We start from the raw sequence: 16,324 nt of genomic DNA, 5'->3' as shown, positions 1-16,324 counted from the left end.
AATGCCTCACAGACCCAAACAAAGTCAGGTCCCTGATCCGCACAGGTTCAGGTTTTTGGGGTCCTCACAAGGATAGAAGAACAAGTTCATGTGTTTGTGTCTGTGTGGGTCAGCTGTTGTCCCGTACTGTTGGTGTGAAACCAGATCCAGGACCTTCAGAAAGCTTGGAGGGGAAGGACCGTGCTGCACACGGCAGTCAGAGGGAGGAGATAATGACGGAGTGGAGGAGTGTCTGTCCGAGCTCAGTCTGCTCAGCAGTTAGTCTCAGTGTGTCTGCCTCACAGAGAGCCTCACTGTCAGCATGGAGGAGCGTCGCTGTGGATTATTGATCATCACCTTTCTGCTGCACGTCCACTGTTTGCACTCAGTTTACATCACCCAGAGCACAGGTGAGACTCTCCTCTAATACTTCTCATGCTGCAATACTGACATTGCAGTACTGTTGATTCTATCTGCACACCAGTTACACAGCAGCTGCACTGATGCAGTAACACTCCTGCTCTTCTTCTGTGGTGGTTTCCATTCAGTGCTCTGCGTGCTGACCTTTGAACTGTGCAGTCAAGGTCAAAGTCAAACAGTCCATCAGCACACTGACCAATCACAGAGCGGCTCTCGGTGTGAGGCCCCTCCTCTGCACGTTTTCCCAGTAAATCTCAGTGTTTACGTGTTTCAGACGTTTGGGGAATGTGAGCCATCCAGATCATATTTCATCAAATCCTCACTGTGTGTGTGTTTGTGCTCACATTCCTGCTACATGAGGACCAAGCCTTTACACATCACAGTGGGGACACTTCTACAAATTGGGGACCTTCACATGCAGTGAGGTTCAGGAGTGAAGTGTTATTTGAGTCCTCATGAGGACACTCAGTTTGTGTGTGTGTGTGTGTGTGTGTGTGTGACCTCCATGACCTCAGACAGAGCCCACTCATCCTTCCTCTTCATCAGTGTAGGTACAGCTCACAGACAAACAAAGGTTCGTCTTTCTATACGTGTGAGGACCCTCGTCCTGCTCTCTAATCTCCACCAGGACAGAGACGTCCTCTCAGAGCTGCTCTCAGAGTAAGACTGTGTCCAGCCTGAGCTGATGTAATCCTGTAGAAACTGTCCTGTGTGGGAGGATCAGAGGTTTTAGTGTTTATTTATTTATTATAACATCTGGATGAAACAGCTGGAGTCATGTTATAAATGATTAGTAATGTCTTTGAAGTAAAACACAGAAACCACAGTCAGCTTTGTACCTGCCCACTGGTTTCATGATCACCATTAAATAATCCTCTGATAACAAAAATTTAAAATATATTTTATTTAAAATGTCTTTGTCTGAGTATGTTAAAGACGTGGCCGTGTAAAAAGAAAATACAGCACAGAAGTGTTTCAGGTTATAAACTCATCTACACGCTCTGTGAGAGGTGTCCAGTCAGAGTCCAACCACAGGATGCTCTCAGTCTTTGGCTCCGCCTCCTCATATGCTCTGTTGGTACAGTGACCTAACAGGAGCCATGTTATCGGTCACATGATGTCATTATAAAGGCTCCAACAGGTGAAGCTAGAGGCCCTGAGCTGGGCCTCTAGTTTCACCTGAGCTAGAGGCCCAGCTCAGGTGAAACTAGAAGACCACCTGTCAGAGGCCACGCCCCCAATAATGCAAACATTAAGCCTTAATCAAATCTAAACAGGTTTGAATTATCACTAGAGACTCCAAACATGTTTATTTTAACATGGGAGTCTATGGGACTGACTCAGTGCTGCTCCTGCTGGACGTCAGAGGAACTGCAGGTGTGAGGTTCAGGTGTTGTCGGTCTGAATGTTCAACAGTAACGTGTTTGTTTAAATAACTGAAGGTTTTATTGTCTTCAGTCCTGAAACAGACGCTGCAGGAGTGACTGACTCTTCTTCTTCTTCTGCAGATTCTCTCCATCAGGTTCTGTCGGAGTTCGCCATCATTCGTCCAATCAGGACAGACTCAGAGGGGCGCTTCCTGTCAGGTTCCATCTCAGCTCGCCAGCTACATCGCAGGAAAAGACACGCCCCCTCATCAGAGGACACACCCACCGACTTTAATGACAGACATATGGACACACCCTTTTCACAACAGGCTCCGCCCAGTCACGGTTGGTGGGGGCAGAGTCACATGACAGAGGAGGCGGAGCTTTTCTATAATGTGACTGCCTTCGGGCAGGAATTGCACCTACACCTGCATCCCAACTCTCGCCTCGTCGCCCCCACCGCCACCATGGAGTGGGAGGAGTCAGGACAGCACCACTCTCAGCCAATAGAAGACACCGGCTGCTTCTACACGGGAACTGTGTCCAACATGGAGGGTACGTCAGTCGCCATCAGCAACTGTGATGGACTGGTATGTATCACATGACCCAATCGTCTTACAGCTGTTTGATCAGAGCAAAGGTTCCCAATCTCCAGGTCGTGGACCAATCCTGGGTCATGTGAACTTAGTCACAGGGTCCCATGTAATCAGTGCCTGAAGTTCCTGTGAAGAAACTCTAACACGGTTCCTGCACTGTGACTTAAGTGAGCGGTAGTGTCAGAGCTGCGGGAGGGTCCACAGGTCACTGAGCATCCTCAGCTGACCTGCCAACACCATCACCAGGGTGGAGTTAACGGCGTGACCTCCACCCTGATGAGTTCAGAGGAGATGGGACTGTGGACGTCCTCCTCGTGTCTCCGAGGAGCTGAAACAAAGTCAATGATCGGCTCGTTCAGTGATCACATTCACAGATGTTTCTCCTGACACCATCCTTCAGCTCTCTGCGGGTTTGTTGTTTTAGCTAACGTTTAGCTAACGTTTAGCTAATGTTTAGCTAACATTTAGCTAATGTTTAGCTAACGTTTAGCTAATGTTTAGCTAACATTTAGCTAACGTTTAGCTATCGCCTGGTCGTTATGCCGTAGAGAATCATCAGCACAGCAGGTTGTAGACATGCAGGTGGTTCTTTCTACAGCTCGCTGTAAAGAAACAGATTTATTTAATTATCCCACAGAAACTCACTTCAGCACCAGTAGAAAAGAAATAGAAAAAAATAGAAAAAGTAAATGAGTGAATAGCTTCAGCAGTGTATCAAACAGCTTCTCAGGTGTGTTCTTTCTACAGCTCTTTTGCAGTAAAGGTTTGAACGTGTTTGTGGCGTTCTGTTGTGCGGACAGCGCTCTCCTCACCGTCACCGCTGTCTAAGTCAGACGCTCACGTCCTGTTCATCACGGTCCTCTGATGCTGACGGTGGTGAGCTGAGCGAGGCGTGTCTGCAGTCATGGACTGCTGTTACTAAAGTGCTCTGTGACTCAGGCTTTCATGAATAAATATCACACGATTGTTAAACAGTGATGAGACTCGTCAGCGTGGCGATGGAGCAGTGCTTCATACACACTAAAGCACACTAAAGCCCGCCCACAGGAACGTCTGCAGGACTTTAATGAGCAAATCAGGCGACCGTCTCAGGTTTCAGTCCAAACATAAACATCTGTCACTAACCTGAGACATCACATGAGCCGAAGCATCAGGCGTTTCCTGGGTGACATCAACCAGTGACTCACCTGAGTCACCTAACAGGCTTCTGTGATCCCACCTGTCAGGTGACTCGAGACATGGACAGGTAAAACACAGACTTTGGTTTCAAAGTGACAAAGACTGTTAGGAGGAAACATATCAGCCCCAGAGGAACGTGTCCCCGAGTCAGGCAGGAGAGTTTTATTTCTTTTGACGATTTAAGGATGTAACAACATCATCATCATCGTCATCATCGTCGTTGTCCTGAGCGAGGAAGCTGCAGCTGCTGATGGATGCAGATGTTTCCACAGCTGTCGATGTGTGTAGAGCCTCCTGATTTTCCACATATTGCAGCTGAAAGCTTCAGTTTGAGGCAGGAGGAGCATCTGATCCAAACATCTACAAAAAAGATTTTAAACAATAAAAGTCACGAATGTGGCTCACAAAATTTTCAAAATAAAAGCTTTTAAGTTCAGCAGGGAGTCAGACAGAAACAGAGAGGACGCTGTAAAACGTGGCGTGCTGAGACCTTCGCTTCGTACAGCGTGGGCCGAGTCACTGAGTGAAGCCAGATGTGGAGGACAGATGTGAGGCGTAGGAGGAGGAATGAGGAAGCTGCAGGGAACAAACTGCAGACTCATCGAGGTGGACACAATAACAGGAACACCTCAGCACTGAAGCTCTGATGGAGTTTACTGCAGGAGCAGTGCATGATGGGAAAAGTCTTACTCGGTTTATGATTTTATATTTCCAGCTCCGGCATGTTTACTGCTGACTCAGAGCACGACTGAGGCTTTAGAGCTGACGCTTCTCACTCAGAGCTGCTAATGATGATGGATGCACAGACCCACAGATGCACAGATCCACAGACCCACCCTGCTAAACATTGGATGTCTGATAGACGTGCAGATCAGACCTTTTGGGTGCTGTTAATAACCCCTTGAAGTGCTTTCCTCTGAGCCTATCCCAGCTGTCATAGGGCGAGAGGCGGGGTACACCCTGGACAGAGAGACAGAGAGACAGACAACCATTCGCGCCCACATTCACACCTATGGGCAATTTGGATTAATCAGTTAACCTGTCCCCACTAACTGCATGTCTTTAGATGGTGGGAGGAAGCCGGAGTACCTGGAGGGAACCCACGCAAACACGGGGAGAACACGCAAACTCCACACAAAAAGACCTGATGGTGGAACTGTCACGAGACACCGGACACGAGACTATCAAAGTAAAACAGGAAGTACTGGGAGAACACACAGAGACACAGGCTGACCAAACCAGGAGCAGAGGGAGGAGAGAGAGGGTGAGGGGCGAGATAGGGCGAGGGAGACTGTGAAACAGAAAACTTGGCAACATGAAGACGAACCTGACTTACCCGGGGAAACGCTGAGGGACGGACAGAGACATGAAGAGGACCAAAGACTAAGGAAACAACCTGAACTAGGAATAATGAAATAACTCCAGAGTGTACTAGGAAATATAAACACAGAGAACATGATGATAAATAAACAAGAGTCCGAATCACCACAAACACAAACCCTGGGTCAGCGAGCTGGGAAACCTGGCAATCTATCTTTATCCTGTTTTATTGTGAAAAGCTTTGTAAGAGGAAGTTTGCGGTGGTCTGTATGAACCGGACTATCTGCTCGGTCTTTGTTGATGCTCACATTTTGAAACTGTCTGTGACAGTTCTGTGACACATCCACAGAGCAGCTGCTCACTGTTTTAGCTAAAGAGCTCGCGCCATCTTGGAGACGTCCAATGATCTCTCTGCAGTCCTTCACACATGATGTTTCTCTACAGCAAGACTATTCAAATGGCGGCCCGCGGGCCAAATGCAGCCCAGAAGCAACCTGCGAGTGGCCCTGCCTGTGGTCCTGGCAGAAACACAGAGAAAACGCAAAAAGTTAATTCATTAATTTTTAAAAATTTAAAAAATTAAAAATTCCTACAGCGTAGTGTAGACTTTGAATGCAACACTCCTAGTAGCCTAGCAATATTTAACCCACAATGCACCGAGATGTAAACATATTAAACAATCATCGTAATATATGATGCGACGACAGCATGTCTTTCTCACTCCAAAAGCGCAAAATTGACAATGAACCCTGCCTGGACTGACAAATACTTATTCATTTTACCGCCAAATCCAAATGCCAAACCAATGTGTTTAATTTGCAGTGAGTGTGTTGCTGTACTTACGAAGGCACCACAATGACAAACACCAGATTTTCTACACAAACTTTCCAGAGCAATCTCAGGAGACTTAGACTTAGACTTAGTTCCTCCTAGGCCGGGCGGCACATCGGGCAGCTAGTGATCTCCATCGATGTCGGTCAGCAGCGACGGCTTCAGCTTCGTCCCAGGCAATGTCGACAGTTCTCAGATCGTCCATGAATGTTCAACGCCATGTGGTCTTTGGTCGGCCTTGCTTTCGCTTGCCAGTGTGTGGACGCCATGTCATGGCAATCTTAGCTGGGCAATGAGGGGGTAGGCGTAAAATATGGCCCGCAAAGCGGAAGCGCCTTTCTGCAACAACATCGGCTAATGGGCGGGTGCCTGCTCTTCGTAGGACCTCCTCATTTGTTATTCGGTCCCGGTAGGAAATTCTCAGGATTCGCCGCAGGCCACGTTGTTGAAGCACGTTCAGGTGTTGAATAATTGCACTTGTTGAGCGCCAGGTTTCACTAGCGTAAAGTGCAGTAGGGAAGACGATAGAGTTCAGTAGTCTGATCTTGACCCTTACATTCAGGGATGTCGAGTTCCAAATCGGTTGGAGACGTCGCAGGACACCAACTGCCTTCCCTACTCTGGCGTCGACATCCCAATCAGAGACCCCGTCATTCGAGATGATGCTGCCAAGATATGTAAAATTTTCCACTTCTTCAGCACGTTGTTGGTTGATCATGACAGGAATGCGGGCACGTGCATAGTCAACTCGGAGTACCTTGGTTTTTTTGGCGCTGATTCTTAATCCAACTTTCGTCGCCTCCCTCTGCAGGGCCGCGGTCAACTTTTGGAGGTCTTCCTGAGTCGAGCCCAGCAGGGCGATGTCATCTGCGAAGTCCAAGTCAGGGAGATTACGCGCTTCGTGCCAGGGCACACCGATGCCAGCTTGGTCAACTGATCGTCGCATGATGAAGTCACTTACCAACAGGAAGAGGAAAGGGGATAGCACGCATCCTTGTCGGACGCCAGTATTGATCTCGAAGAAATCTGTGCAGCCGTCATCCGTCCGGACACAGGAGAGGGCTGCAAAAGTACAGTTTAACTGCGAGTTTAATAATCTTACAACCGGAGTTGTACTACCATGGTGAGGGTCCTGTACAGTCCAAGAGAGAGTTGCAGCAGCTTTCCTTCGTGTTTGCTTCTTGGCGAAGAAGAAAAGGCCTTTCACAGATTCTGAAACAGTGAAATACTGCATGCTGGCCGTGGTGGATGCGGTGATAAGTGACGAAAAAATTAAAGTAAGTGTGACATATGCTATAAAAAACGTACCCCTGTCAGACAGTTCGTAGAGTTGAAGTTCTGGCGTCAGACGAGTTTGAAATGCTGTTAGATGACCTGAGGAAAACTGATGTAATATCTATAGCAGGAGATGGGTTCACAGACAGAACTGTTAATGCACAGTTGTGCATATATGTCCGTTTTTTTGGATGGGAAATTGCTCGGCTTGCTACCGTTAGAGCAGGGCTCTAGACTAACTTTTTGCCATGGGCGTACTGGTACTTTTACTTTTTTGGTAACTTTTACTGGTACGCGCACACAAATTTTATAATAATTTATGTAATATAATGTGTTTTTCTGGATACACTGTGCTTTTTCAGCATTCAAAGATTGATGACACCGTGTCAGAGCACTGGCTATGAATTTCAGAAGGATCAGGCCTTAACAGAAAAGTTAGCAATAGTTCTTTTCCTATTACAGCTACATCCACGTCTGTCGTGCCTAGGCTGCTCACTAGGGCTGGGTATCATCACTGATTTCTACAATCCATTCGATTCTGGTTTTCAAAGTCCCGATTCGATTCAACTTAGCCTCAGACAGTCAGAAATATTATAATTCTGATCATTTATCAGTACTGACTTCATCAGAATTGTGAACATCACAGCAGATGCCTTTGTGTGAAAGTAACTGAGAATAAAACAGAAAAACATGAAGGAGATTTTCCTGGTCTGGCTTTTTATAGCAGATAACCTTAAAAATATTCTACAACGTTCTGCATATAAAGTTTAAATTTCTTCAGTATTGAACAACAGAAAAAACAGGCTTTCTTGTCCGAGGTCATTTAAGTGAAAAAGAAAAAGACAGCAGCCACAGCGCTGTAAACAACGGTAGACTGGTGGGTAATAAGCCAATGAATAATACAGAAAACAGAGATTGGAGACGGAAACTGTTCCTGAAGTACAGAGAGAGAGAGAGAGAGAGCTAGCTGTGCATGGAGTGTGATTTTAATAGTCGTGGAAGCAAAACAGCAAAATTCATGACGACATTGATCAAATGTGAAGCGCAGTTTGCTGCTTCTTTTGCTGCTGGCTCGGTGGATTTTGGTTGGAGAGACAAAACCTGCAGCTCAGAATCAGCGCAAAAAGACGTAAACACAGCGCGGACCGGACGCATCAGGATCGCTGAGCTCCGACAGCGTGTCCGTCTACGGGCCGGCGGGTGAGAAAGCCGAGAAATTCAATTCAATTCAATTCAATTCAATTTTATTTATATAGCGCCAAATCACAACAAAAGTCGCCTCAAGGCGCTTCATAGATACAGAGAAAAACCCAACAATCATATGACCCCCTATGAGCAAGCACTTTGGCAACAGTGGGAAGGAAAAACTCCCTTTTAACAGGAAGAAACCTCCGGCAGAACCAGGCTCAGGGAGGGGCGGGGCCATCTGCTGCGACCGGTTGGGGTGAGAGAAGGAAGACAGGATAAAGACATGCTGTGGAAGAGAGACAGAGGTTAATAACAGATATGATTCAATGCAGAGAGGTCTGTTAATACATAGTGAGTGAGAAAGGTGACTGGAAAGGAAAAACCCAATGCATCATGGGAATCCCCCGGCAGCCTACGTCTATTGCAGCATAACTAAGGGAGGATTCAGGGTCACCTGGTCCAGCCCTAACTATATGCTTTAGCAAAAAGGAAAGTTTGAAGCCTAATCTTGAAAGTAGAGATAGTGTCTGTCTCCCGAATCCAAACTGGAAGCTGGTTCCACAGAAGAGGGGCCTGAAAACTGAAGGCTCTGCCTCCCATTCTACTTTTAAATACTCTAGGAACAACAAGTAGGCCTGCAGAGCGAGAGCGAAGTGCTCTAATAGGGTGATATGGTACTACAAGGTCATTAAGATAAGATGGGGCCTGATTATTTAAGACCTTGTATGTGAGGAGCAGGATTTTGAATTCAATTCTGGATTTAACAGGAAGCCAAAACAGGAGAAATCTGCTCTCTCTTTCTAGTCCCTGTCAGGACTCTTGCTGCAGCATTTTGGATCAGCTGAAGGCTTTTCAGGGAGTTTTTAGGACTTCCTGATAATAATGAATTACAGTCGTCCAGCCTGGAAGTAATAAATGCATGAACTAGTTTTTCAGCGTCACTCTGAGACAGGATATTTCTAACTTTAGAGATGTTGCACAAATGGAAGAAAGCAGTCTTACATATTTGTTTAATATGTGCATTGAAGGACATGTCCTGGTCAAAAATGACTCCAAGGTTCCTCACAGTGTTACTGGAGGCCAAGGTAATGCCATCCAGAGTAAGGATCTGCTTAGATACCATATTTCTAAGCTTTTCAGGGCCGAGTACAATAACCTCAGTTTGATCTGAATTAAGAAGCAGAAAGTTAGCGGCCATCCAGGTCTTTATGTCTTTAAGACATTCCTGCAGTTTAACTCATTGGTGTGTGTTATCTGGCTTCATGGACAGATAGAGCTGGGTGTCATCGGCATAACAGTGAAAATGTATGCTATGTCTTCTAATGATGCTGCCTAAGGGAAGCATGTATAATGTAAACAGAATTGGTCCTAGCACTGAACCCTGTGGAACTCCATAATTAACCTCAGTGTGTGAAGAGGACTCTCCATTTACATGCACAAACTGGAGTCTATTAGATAGATATGATACAAACCACTGCAGCACAGTACCTGTAATACCTACAGCATGTTCTAATCGCTCTAATAGGATATTATGGTCAACAGTATCGAACGCTGCACTGAGGTCTAGCAGGACAAGCACAGAGATGAGTCCACTGTCAGAGGCCATAAGAAGATCATTTGTAACCTTCACTAAAGCTGTTTCTGTGCTGTGATGAGCTCTGAAACCTGACTGAAACTCTTCAAATAAACCATTCCTCTGCAGATGTTCTGTTAGCTGTTTGACAACTACTCTTTCAAGGATGTTTGATATAAAGGAAGGTTGGAGATTGGCCTATAATTAGCTAAGACTGCTGGGTCTAGAGATGCTTTTTGAGTAAAGGTTTAACTACAGCCAGCTTGAAGGCCTGTGGTACATAGCCGATCATTAGAGATAGGTTGATCATATTTAAGATCGAAGCATTAATTAATGGCAGGACTTCTTTGAGCAGTTTTGTAGGAATGGGGTCTAAAAGACACGTTGATGATTTGGAGGAAGTAATTATTGAAGTTAACTCAGAAAGATCAATTAGAGAAAAAGAGTCTAACTTAACATCAATGGTACTAAGAGTAGCTGTAGATAATATTACATCTGTGGGATGATTACTGGTAATTTTTTCTCTAATGATAAAAATTTTATTTGTGAAGAAGTTCATGAAGTCATTACTAGTTAACGTTAAAGGGATGGTTGGCTCAAAAGAGCTGACAAAGACAGAGCTGATTCTGATGCGTCGGGTCTGTGTTTACGTCTTTGTGTGGAGTCCGTGTACCTGCTCTCATCTGCTGTTTGGTTGTTGTTGAAATGGTTTTGTGAGCTTTAATCTGAGAATCTGGCATTTCTGGCAAAACACAGTTATATTTAAAAGTAGGGATGTGTACCGGTGTCCGGCACCGGTTCTGACATAAACGGTAGTAACCAGTAGGCTAACCACGTTATTACATTAATGCATGTAAGGTGAACTAGCAAACATCATAATGCGGCTGTCCTCTTGTTTGATGGCAGATACTCCCTTCATCCTGGCCAAAAAGGCTAAAATGACCAAAGAAAAAGTGGAAAACAGTTAAACATGAGAGGTTTAGGACAAAGTTTGTGTTTTTTCCATTGTTTAAGCACTGCTTCCAGCCAAGAGTGATGCCATAAATCCCCTATAGCTGCAGAAAAGGCTAACATTGTTATCTTTTTACAAAAAAACAGCTGAACATGAGAGGTTTTTGGACCAATTTTGTGTTCTCCATTCTTTAAGCACCATTTAAGCACTGGCACCGTTTCAAAAGTACCGATTTGGCACCGGTATCGGCTAAAACCTAAACGATACCCATCCCTATTTAAAAGTCGATTCAGGATTTAATGAATTGATATCGCTTTATTCAAGCTACTCACCTCCCACTTCCACCTGCACTTTCAACTGGACCACGGCCAATCAGAGAGGTCCCCCCCCTGACTATCTCTGATTGGTTTAGCCCACGATAGGGGCAAAATGTGTGTCTGTTGTTGACCACAGGGAAGGTTGCAGATTTTTTTTTTTTTTTTGCTACCCGAACAGTTGGTCGCACAGGTGCAACCAAATATTTTTTTTTAGTTGCACCACTGAAAAATTTGGTTGCATTTGCTACCAAATTGGTCGCACTCTAGAGCCCTGCGTTAGAGGGACACACAGCTGGCAAAATAATGTTTGAGAAGATTTCAGCTCTTTTTGAGGAAAATGGATATGAAGCGTGTCTGTATACTTGTGACGGATGGGGCTCCATCCATGGCAGGAAAAGTGAGTGGTCAGCAAAATATTTATTTTAATTTGAAAGGGAATTATCAAAATGTTTTTTTTAATATTATTATTTCAAATGTGCAAAAAAATAGTTTAGTTATAGCTCCCCTTTTTTAAATGGACCTTTTGGTGTGCATTTGTGAGAGGTCACCAGATTTACAGGGGGAAAAGGAATAAAAAAAATTACTTGTTTTTCAGTACAGTTGTGTGGGTTTGAAATTGATCATGATCTGCTGCTTACTGGCTGCAAAAAAATATCTGGCCCAGATAAATTCCTCGGTTTGAAAATCTGGCCCAACTAACTTCTTAGTTGAATAGCCATGCTCTACAGCAACAAGTCCTCCTCCCTCTGGAAACACAGGACTACAGTTCCTGCACACGTAGAAGCACGACGTCTACAATGAGTCTAAGTTTTTCGTTGAAAAGACATCCACCACGACCACATCTGGACTCTAAATAGGCCACACACTGAGGTCATAGAGACGACGCTAGACGTCAAAAATAAGACGTCACCTGGTGTTACAAAAACACACCTTCAGTGGACCAAACCTGACGAATAAAAGACGTGACTGTGCAGTGGGACAGACCCACGGAGTCTTTATCTGATGGACACGTTCTTACTTTCTCATAAGCACAGCTGTGAGCTCTGCTCTTCAGTTTTATCATCTGATTCCTCCAGATGTCTGTGAAGGTAGAGGATCATCAAGGGTCCTTTTGTCCCCCTTTGAGGGGGGGGGGGGGGGGGGAACTCTCACGGGGCTTAAATCTGGGACTCTCCACCATTTGATCCAAGAACTGAAGAAGCTTCTCGGATGAGAGGTGAAACGTCTTCAAGCAACTTAAAGAAGTCCAGACGCTTTTCTTTCCAAGCTCCTTTGAGTCCTCCAGGTGTTCCTTCCTGGCACTTGTTGGCTCACCTGTTTCATTCCAGGTGTTTAATTGGTTTTACTGGTATCACCTGTTCCTCTTCAGGTGTTTCCTTTGGGCAAGGCAGTAATCTGACCCTCACTGTTCACTGCATCGGTCTCTGGAACATTGATACTGTAAAAATGCTGAAGTATTGCTGACTGATGCTGTAATAATAATCGTTCAGACTGATTAATGCTGGCTCAGATTAACGCTCTCGTGTCTCCCAGGCAGGGATGATCCGCACCGGCGAGGAGGAGTTTTTCATTGAGCCGCTGGATCGATGGAGGCTGGGAGGAGGAGGAGAGGAAGAGGAGGTGGAGGGGCGGCGGCACATCATTTATCGCTCCTCGGCCGTGAAGAACTCAGCTGTCAATCACACAGCTGATGACTTCGTCCAAGGTGAGACTCAGACTGAAACGCTGCATTTCAGATTAGCTGACGCTTAAAAGCGTTCCTCCCTTCATGCTCGCTCCTCTTCTGCAGAGCGAGCTCGATGCTGACGCACACTGCTGTCGTTCTGTGGCAAAAACAAAACAGATAAAAACAGAGTCCCACAGGGAAGCAGGCAAACACTCAGGTCTGTTTCCATGCCACGCCCCCGTGTGATTAACACACAAACAGCCTGTTATGTGTTTGATGTTTGAAGTCACGTAAAATGAAGTCTGTTAAACCAAAAGTGTCATGATCCTGGGTTTTATAGTCAGTGTTTTCTGTTTGATGTTGTAGTTGTCAGGTTGGATCTTTGCCTGCATATGTTTTGATCTTGTTCGTCTTTCCTGGCGTCTGGTCTCTCCCATGTCTGGTTTCTGTGTTATCTCTTGTGTGTAGTCAGCTTTGTCTCTATTGTTACTTTGGCCTCTCAAGTACATGTGTATCGGTGTGTTTGTCACTTCCTGTTTTATTTTGACAGTCACTTGTCCTGTGTGCATTATGTTCAATTAGATCAGACCTTCCCAAAGTGTGGAGCCCGCCCCCTCGGGGGGGGGGGGCACAGAGCCATGGCAAGGGGAAGGGGGGGGGGGGCGGTATGAGAAGGCAAAAAGAGAGAAAGCAACGCTTGGACACTGCTAGCACGGCGCCTCCACAAACGCAAAGCAGGAGATGAAGCATCGCTGAACATGTTTCCAAACCAACTTCATTCTAAGCCAAAGACTAGAAAACATGGTGAAGCAAATCTTCCCTTTGGCTTCACCTGCACAGGTGCTGAGGTAGGTCTCCCTGCAGGGTTGGTTTTCCCTGCGTCGGGAGCAGCGCTGGGCTGTTTAAATCACAGACAAACAGGATCCCACATTCTTGATTTTTAGTTCACAAACACTTGTTGTAATGACTAACTATTCCTGACATTTTGGAGATGTTTGCTCTTTATACAGTAAAGTTACAGCAGGATACAAATAACATCAGGCTGATCCTGCCACGATTTGTTCCCCCGGCAAATCACAGACTAACAGGATCCCACAGCTGTTTATGTTTTTGAACACATTTTGCACAGAGAGGCATTTTTTGAAAAGTGTATTGATATCAATGTTGAACATTGTTACACAGGAAAAAACAACTACACGTAAAATAATCACACCGTGATGCCTCTGCCTTTGTAAATGGAGGGGCAGTAACTGCGTGTAAAACCTGCAGATAGACACAAAATAGAAAACAAAATAAGATAGAGACAGAATCTGCAATTCATCTCATGTAAACAATAACGTGGCGCACAGCGTGACGTGAAAAAAGGCACATACCTTTTGCGTGACGCAAAAAAGGTAAACATTTTTCTTGTAAAACAAAGGGGGGGGCTAGCAAAAAAGTCTGGGAACCACTGAGTTGGATGATGTCGGGCTGTGTTCCCGGGGTTTCCTCTCTGCTCTCTCAGGTTGGGTTTCTTGTGTCTTTCTTGGTTTTTGTAATCAGGAATTCAGTAATGAAGCTTCATTTGAGTTTAGTTTTACCTGAGAGTGAGTGAGACACATGACGCTACCGAGTTTGTTCTGACAATGTGAGCACGAAGTGGTCAGAAAAACAGCTACTCAAGTAAAGATAGTGGTTGTTGATCAGTGGTTGTTGATCAGTGGTTGTTGATCAATGGTTGTTGATCAGTGGTTGTTGATCAGTGGTTGTTGATCAATGGTTGTTGATCAGTGGTTGTTGATCAGTGGTTGTTGATCAATGGTTGTTGATCAGTGGTTGTTGATCAGTGGTTGTTGATCAATGGTTGTTGATCAGTGGTCGTTGATCAGTGGTTGTTGATCAATGGTTGTTGATCAGTGGTCGTTGATCAGTGGTTGTTGATCAATGGTTGTTGATCAGTGGTTGTTGATCAGTGGTTGTTGATCAATGGTTGTTGATCAGTGGTTGTTGATCAGTGGTTGTTGATCAATGGTTGTTGATCAGTGGTTGTTGATCAGTGGTTGTTGATCAATGGTTGTTGATCAATGGTTGTTGATCAGTGGTTGTTGATCAATGGTTGTTGATCAGTGGTTGTTGATCAGTGGTTGTTGATCAATGGTTGTTGATCAGTGGTCGTTGATCAGTGGTTGTTGATCAATGGTTGTTGATCAGTGGTCGTTGATCAGTGGTTGTTGATCAATGGTTGTTGATCAGTGGTTGTTGATCAGTGGTTGTTGATCAATGGTTGTTGATCAGTGGTTGTTGATCAGTGGTTGTTGATCAATGGTTGTTGATCAGTGGTTGTTGATCAGTGGTTGTTGATCAATGGTTGTTGATCAGTGGTCGTTGATCAGTGGTTGTTGATCAATGGTTGTTGATCAGTGGTCGTTGATCAGTGCTTGTTGATCGATGGTCATGAGAATTTGCATAATTCTGAAGCTGGTTTCAGTCATTATGCAAATGTCCTGTTTATGAGGCTGGAGACCTGCAGTCACCTGAGACTGAAGACGTCACCTGATGATGACGAAACATTTCTCCCACTGAAAACATCCAGATGAACAGAATCAACTTTTGGAGCTTCACTTACCTGGATGCCTGAGTGTGCATCGAGATGGCACATGCTGAGTTCAGGTACATATGAGTACCTTGAGGACTGAGGTCTCCGACTGCTGTTAGGTCACATGTCTGGGGACGGGGACTCTAAGCTGAGTTTGTTGGTGTAGATCTGCTTTGTTTATCTTCAGGAGACCAGGTGAGTGTTTCACCTGTGAGCTCTGAGTGTTTCTAACTTCATGCTTTAAATAAACACGATGAACAAACCATGAAACCACCAGAGAAACAACCCAGAGGCTGCGAGCATCATAAAGCCTGAGGTGAGTTCTGAAGCACTCGTGCTAAACTGGACTTATCGTCACAGCGCTCTGTGTTTGGGAATGCTGGGAGTAACTGCGGGAAACTTAATGGAAAAATCCCAAATCCCTGGACTCTGTCCAGTTTCCAAAGGAAACCTCCAGGCTGTGAGCAGCCGAAGGAATGAAGGCAAAGAATGAGCTCCCAAACCTCAGCACCGCTGCAGTCCTAACTCCACCTTGGAGCTGAAGAGCTGCTCACGTGGAGGCAGGGACGCTGCACTGAGTCTGTGCAGGGGGAGGAGCCAGCTGTGGGCGGAGCCAGCTGTGGATTTCTGCAGCATGTCATCACCACGATAACCTCCATGGAGAGGTCTGAGGAAAGAATCAGAGAGGAAACTGGAGCTGTCCCAGGAAACATGGCAGGACACACACACACACGCAGACACACAGACACACACAGACACACACACACAGACAGACACACACAGACACAAACAGACACACACAGACACACACAGACACACACACACACGCAGACACACAGACACACACACAGACACACACACACACACAAACAGACACACACACAAACAGACACACACAGACACACACAGACACACACACACACGCAGACACACAGACACACACACAGACACACACACACACACAAACAGACACACACACACACACACACAAACAGACACACACGCAGACACACAGACTCACACACAGACTCACACACAGACACACACACAGACACACACACACACACAAACAGACACACACACAGA

The 16,324-nt window shown here is 45.5% G+C and overlaps 1 protein-coding gene across 1 annotated transcript in view; it reads left to right on the top strand.

Annotated features, from left to right (window-relative positions):
• Nucleotides 1–279: 279 nt before the first annotated feature.
• The window catches only part of LOC146624912 (A disintegrin and metalloproteinase with thrombospondin motifs 2-like), a 34,716-nt gene continuing 18,671 nt past the window's right edge, over nt 280–16,324 (top strand). The window contains exons 1-3 of the mRNA XM_085364769.1: nt 280–389; nt 1,908–2,356; nt 12,531–12,702. Of these exons, the coding sequence (XP_085220895.1) occupies nt 302–389; nt 1,908–2,356; nt 12,531–12,702 (709 nt within the window). The 5' untranslated portion in view covers nt 280–301. The remainder of the gene's footprint in view (nt 390–1,907; nt 2,357–12,530; nt 12,703–16,324) is intronic.

This window comes from Diplotaxodon limnothrissa, linkage group LG10, assembly GCF_057381915.1.
Source record: "Diplotaxodon limnothrissa isolate DT_005_m linkage group LG10, D_limnothrissa_male_GT1.1, whole genome shotgun sequence".
NCBI classification, from domain to species: Eukaryota; Metazoa; Chordata; class Actinopteri; order Cichliformes; family Cichlidae; genus Diplotaxodon; species Diplotaxodon limnothrissa.
Note: the sequence above shows the minus strand (reverse complement) of the source record. Positions and strands in the feature narration are given on the sequence as shown.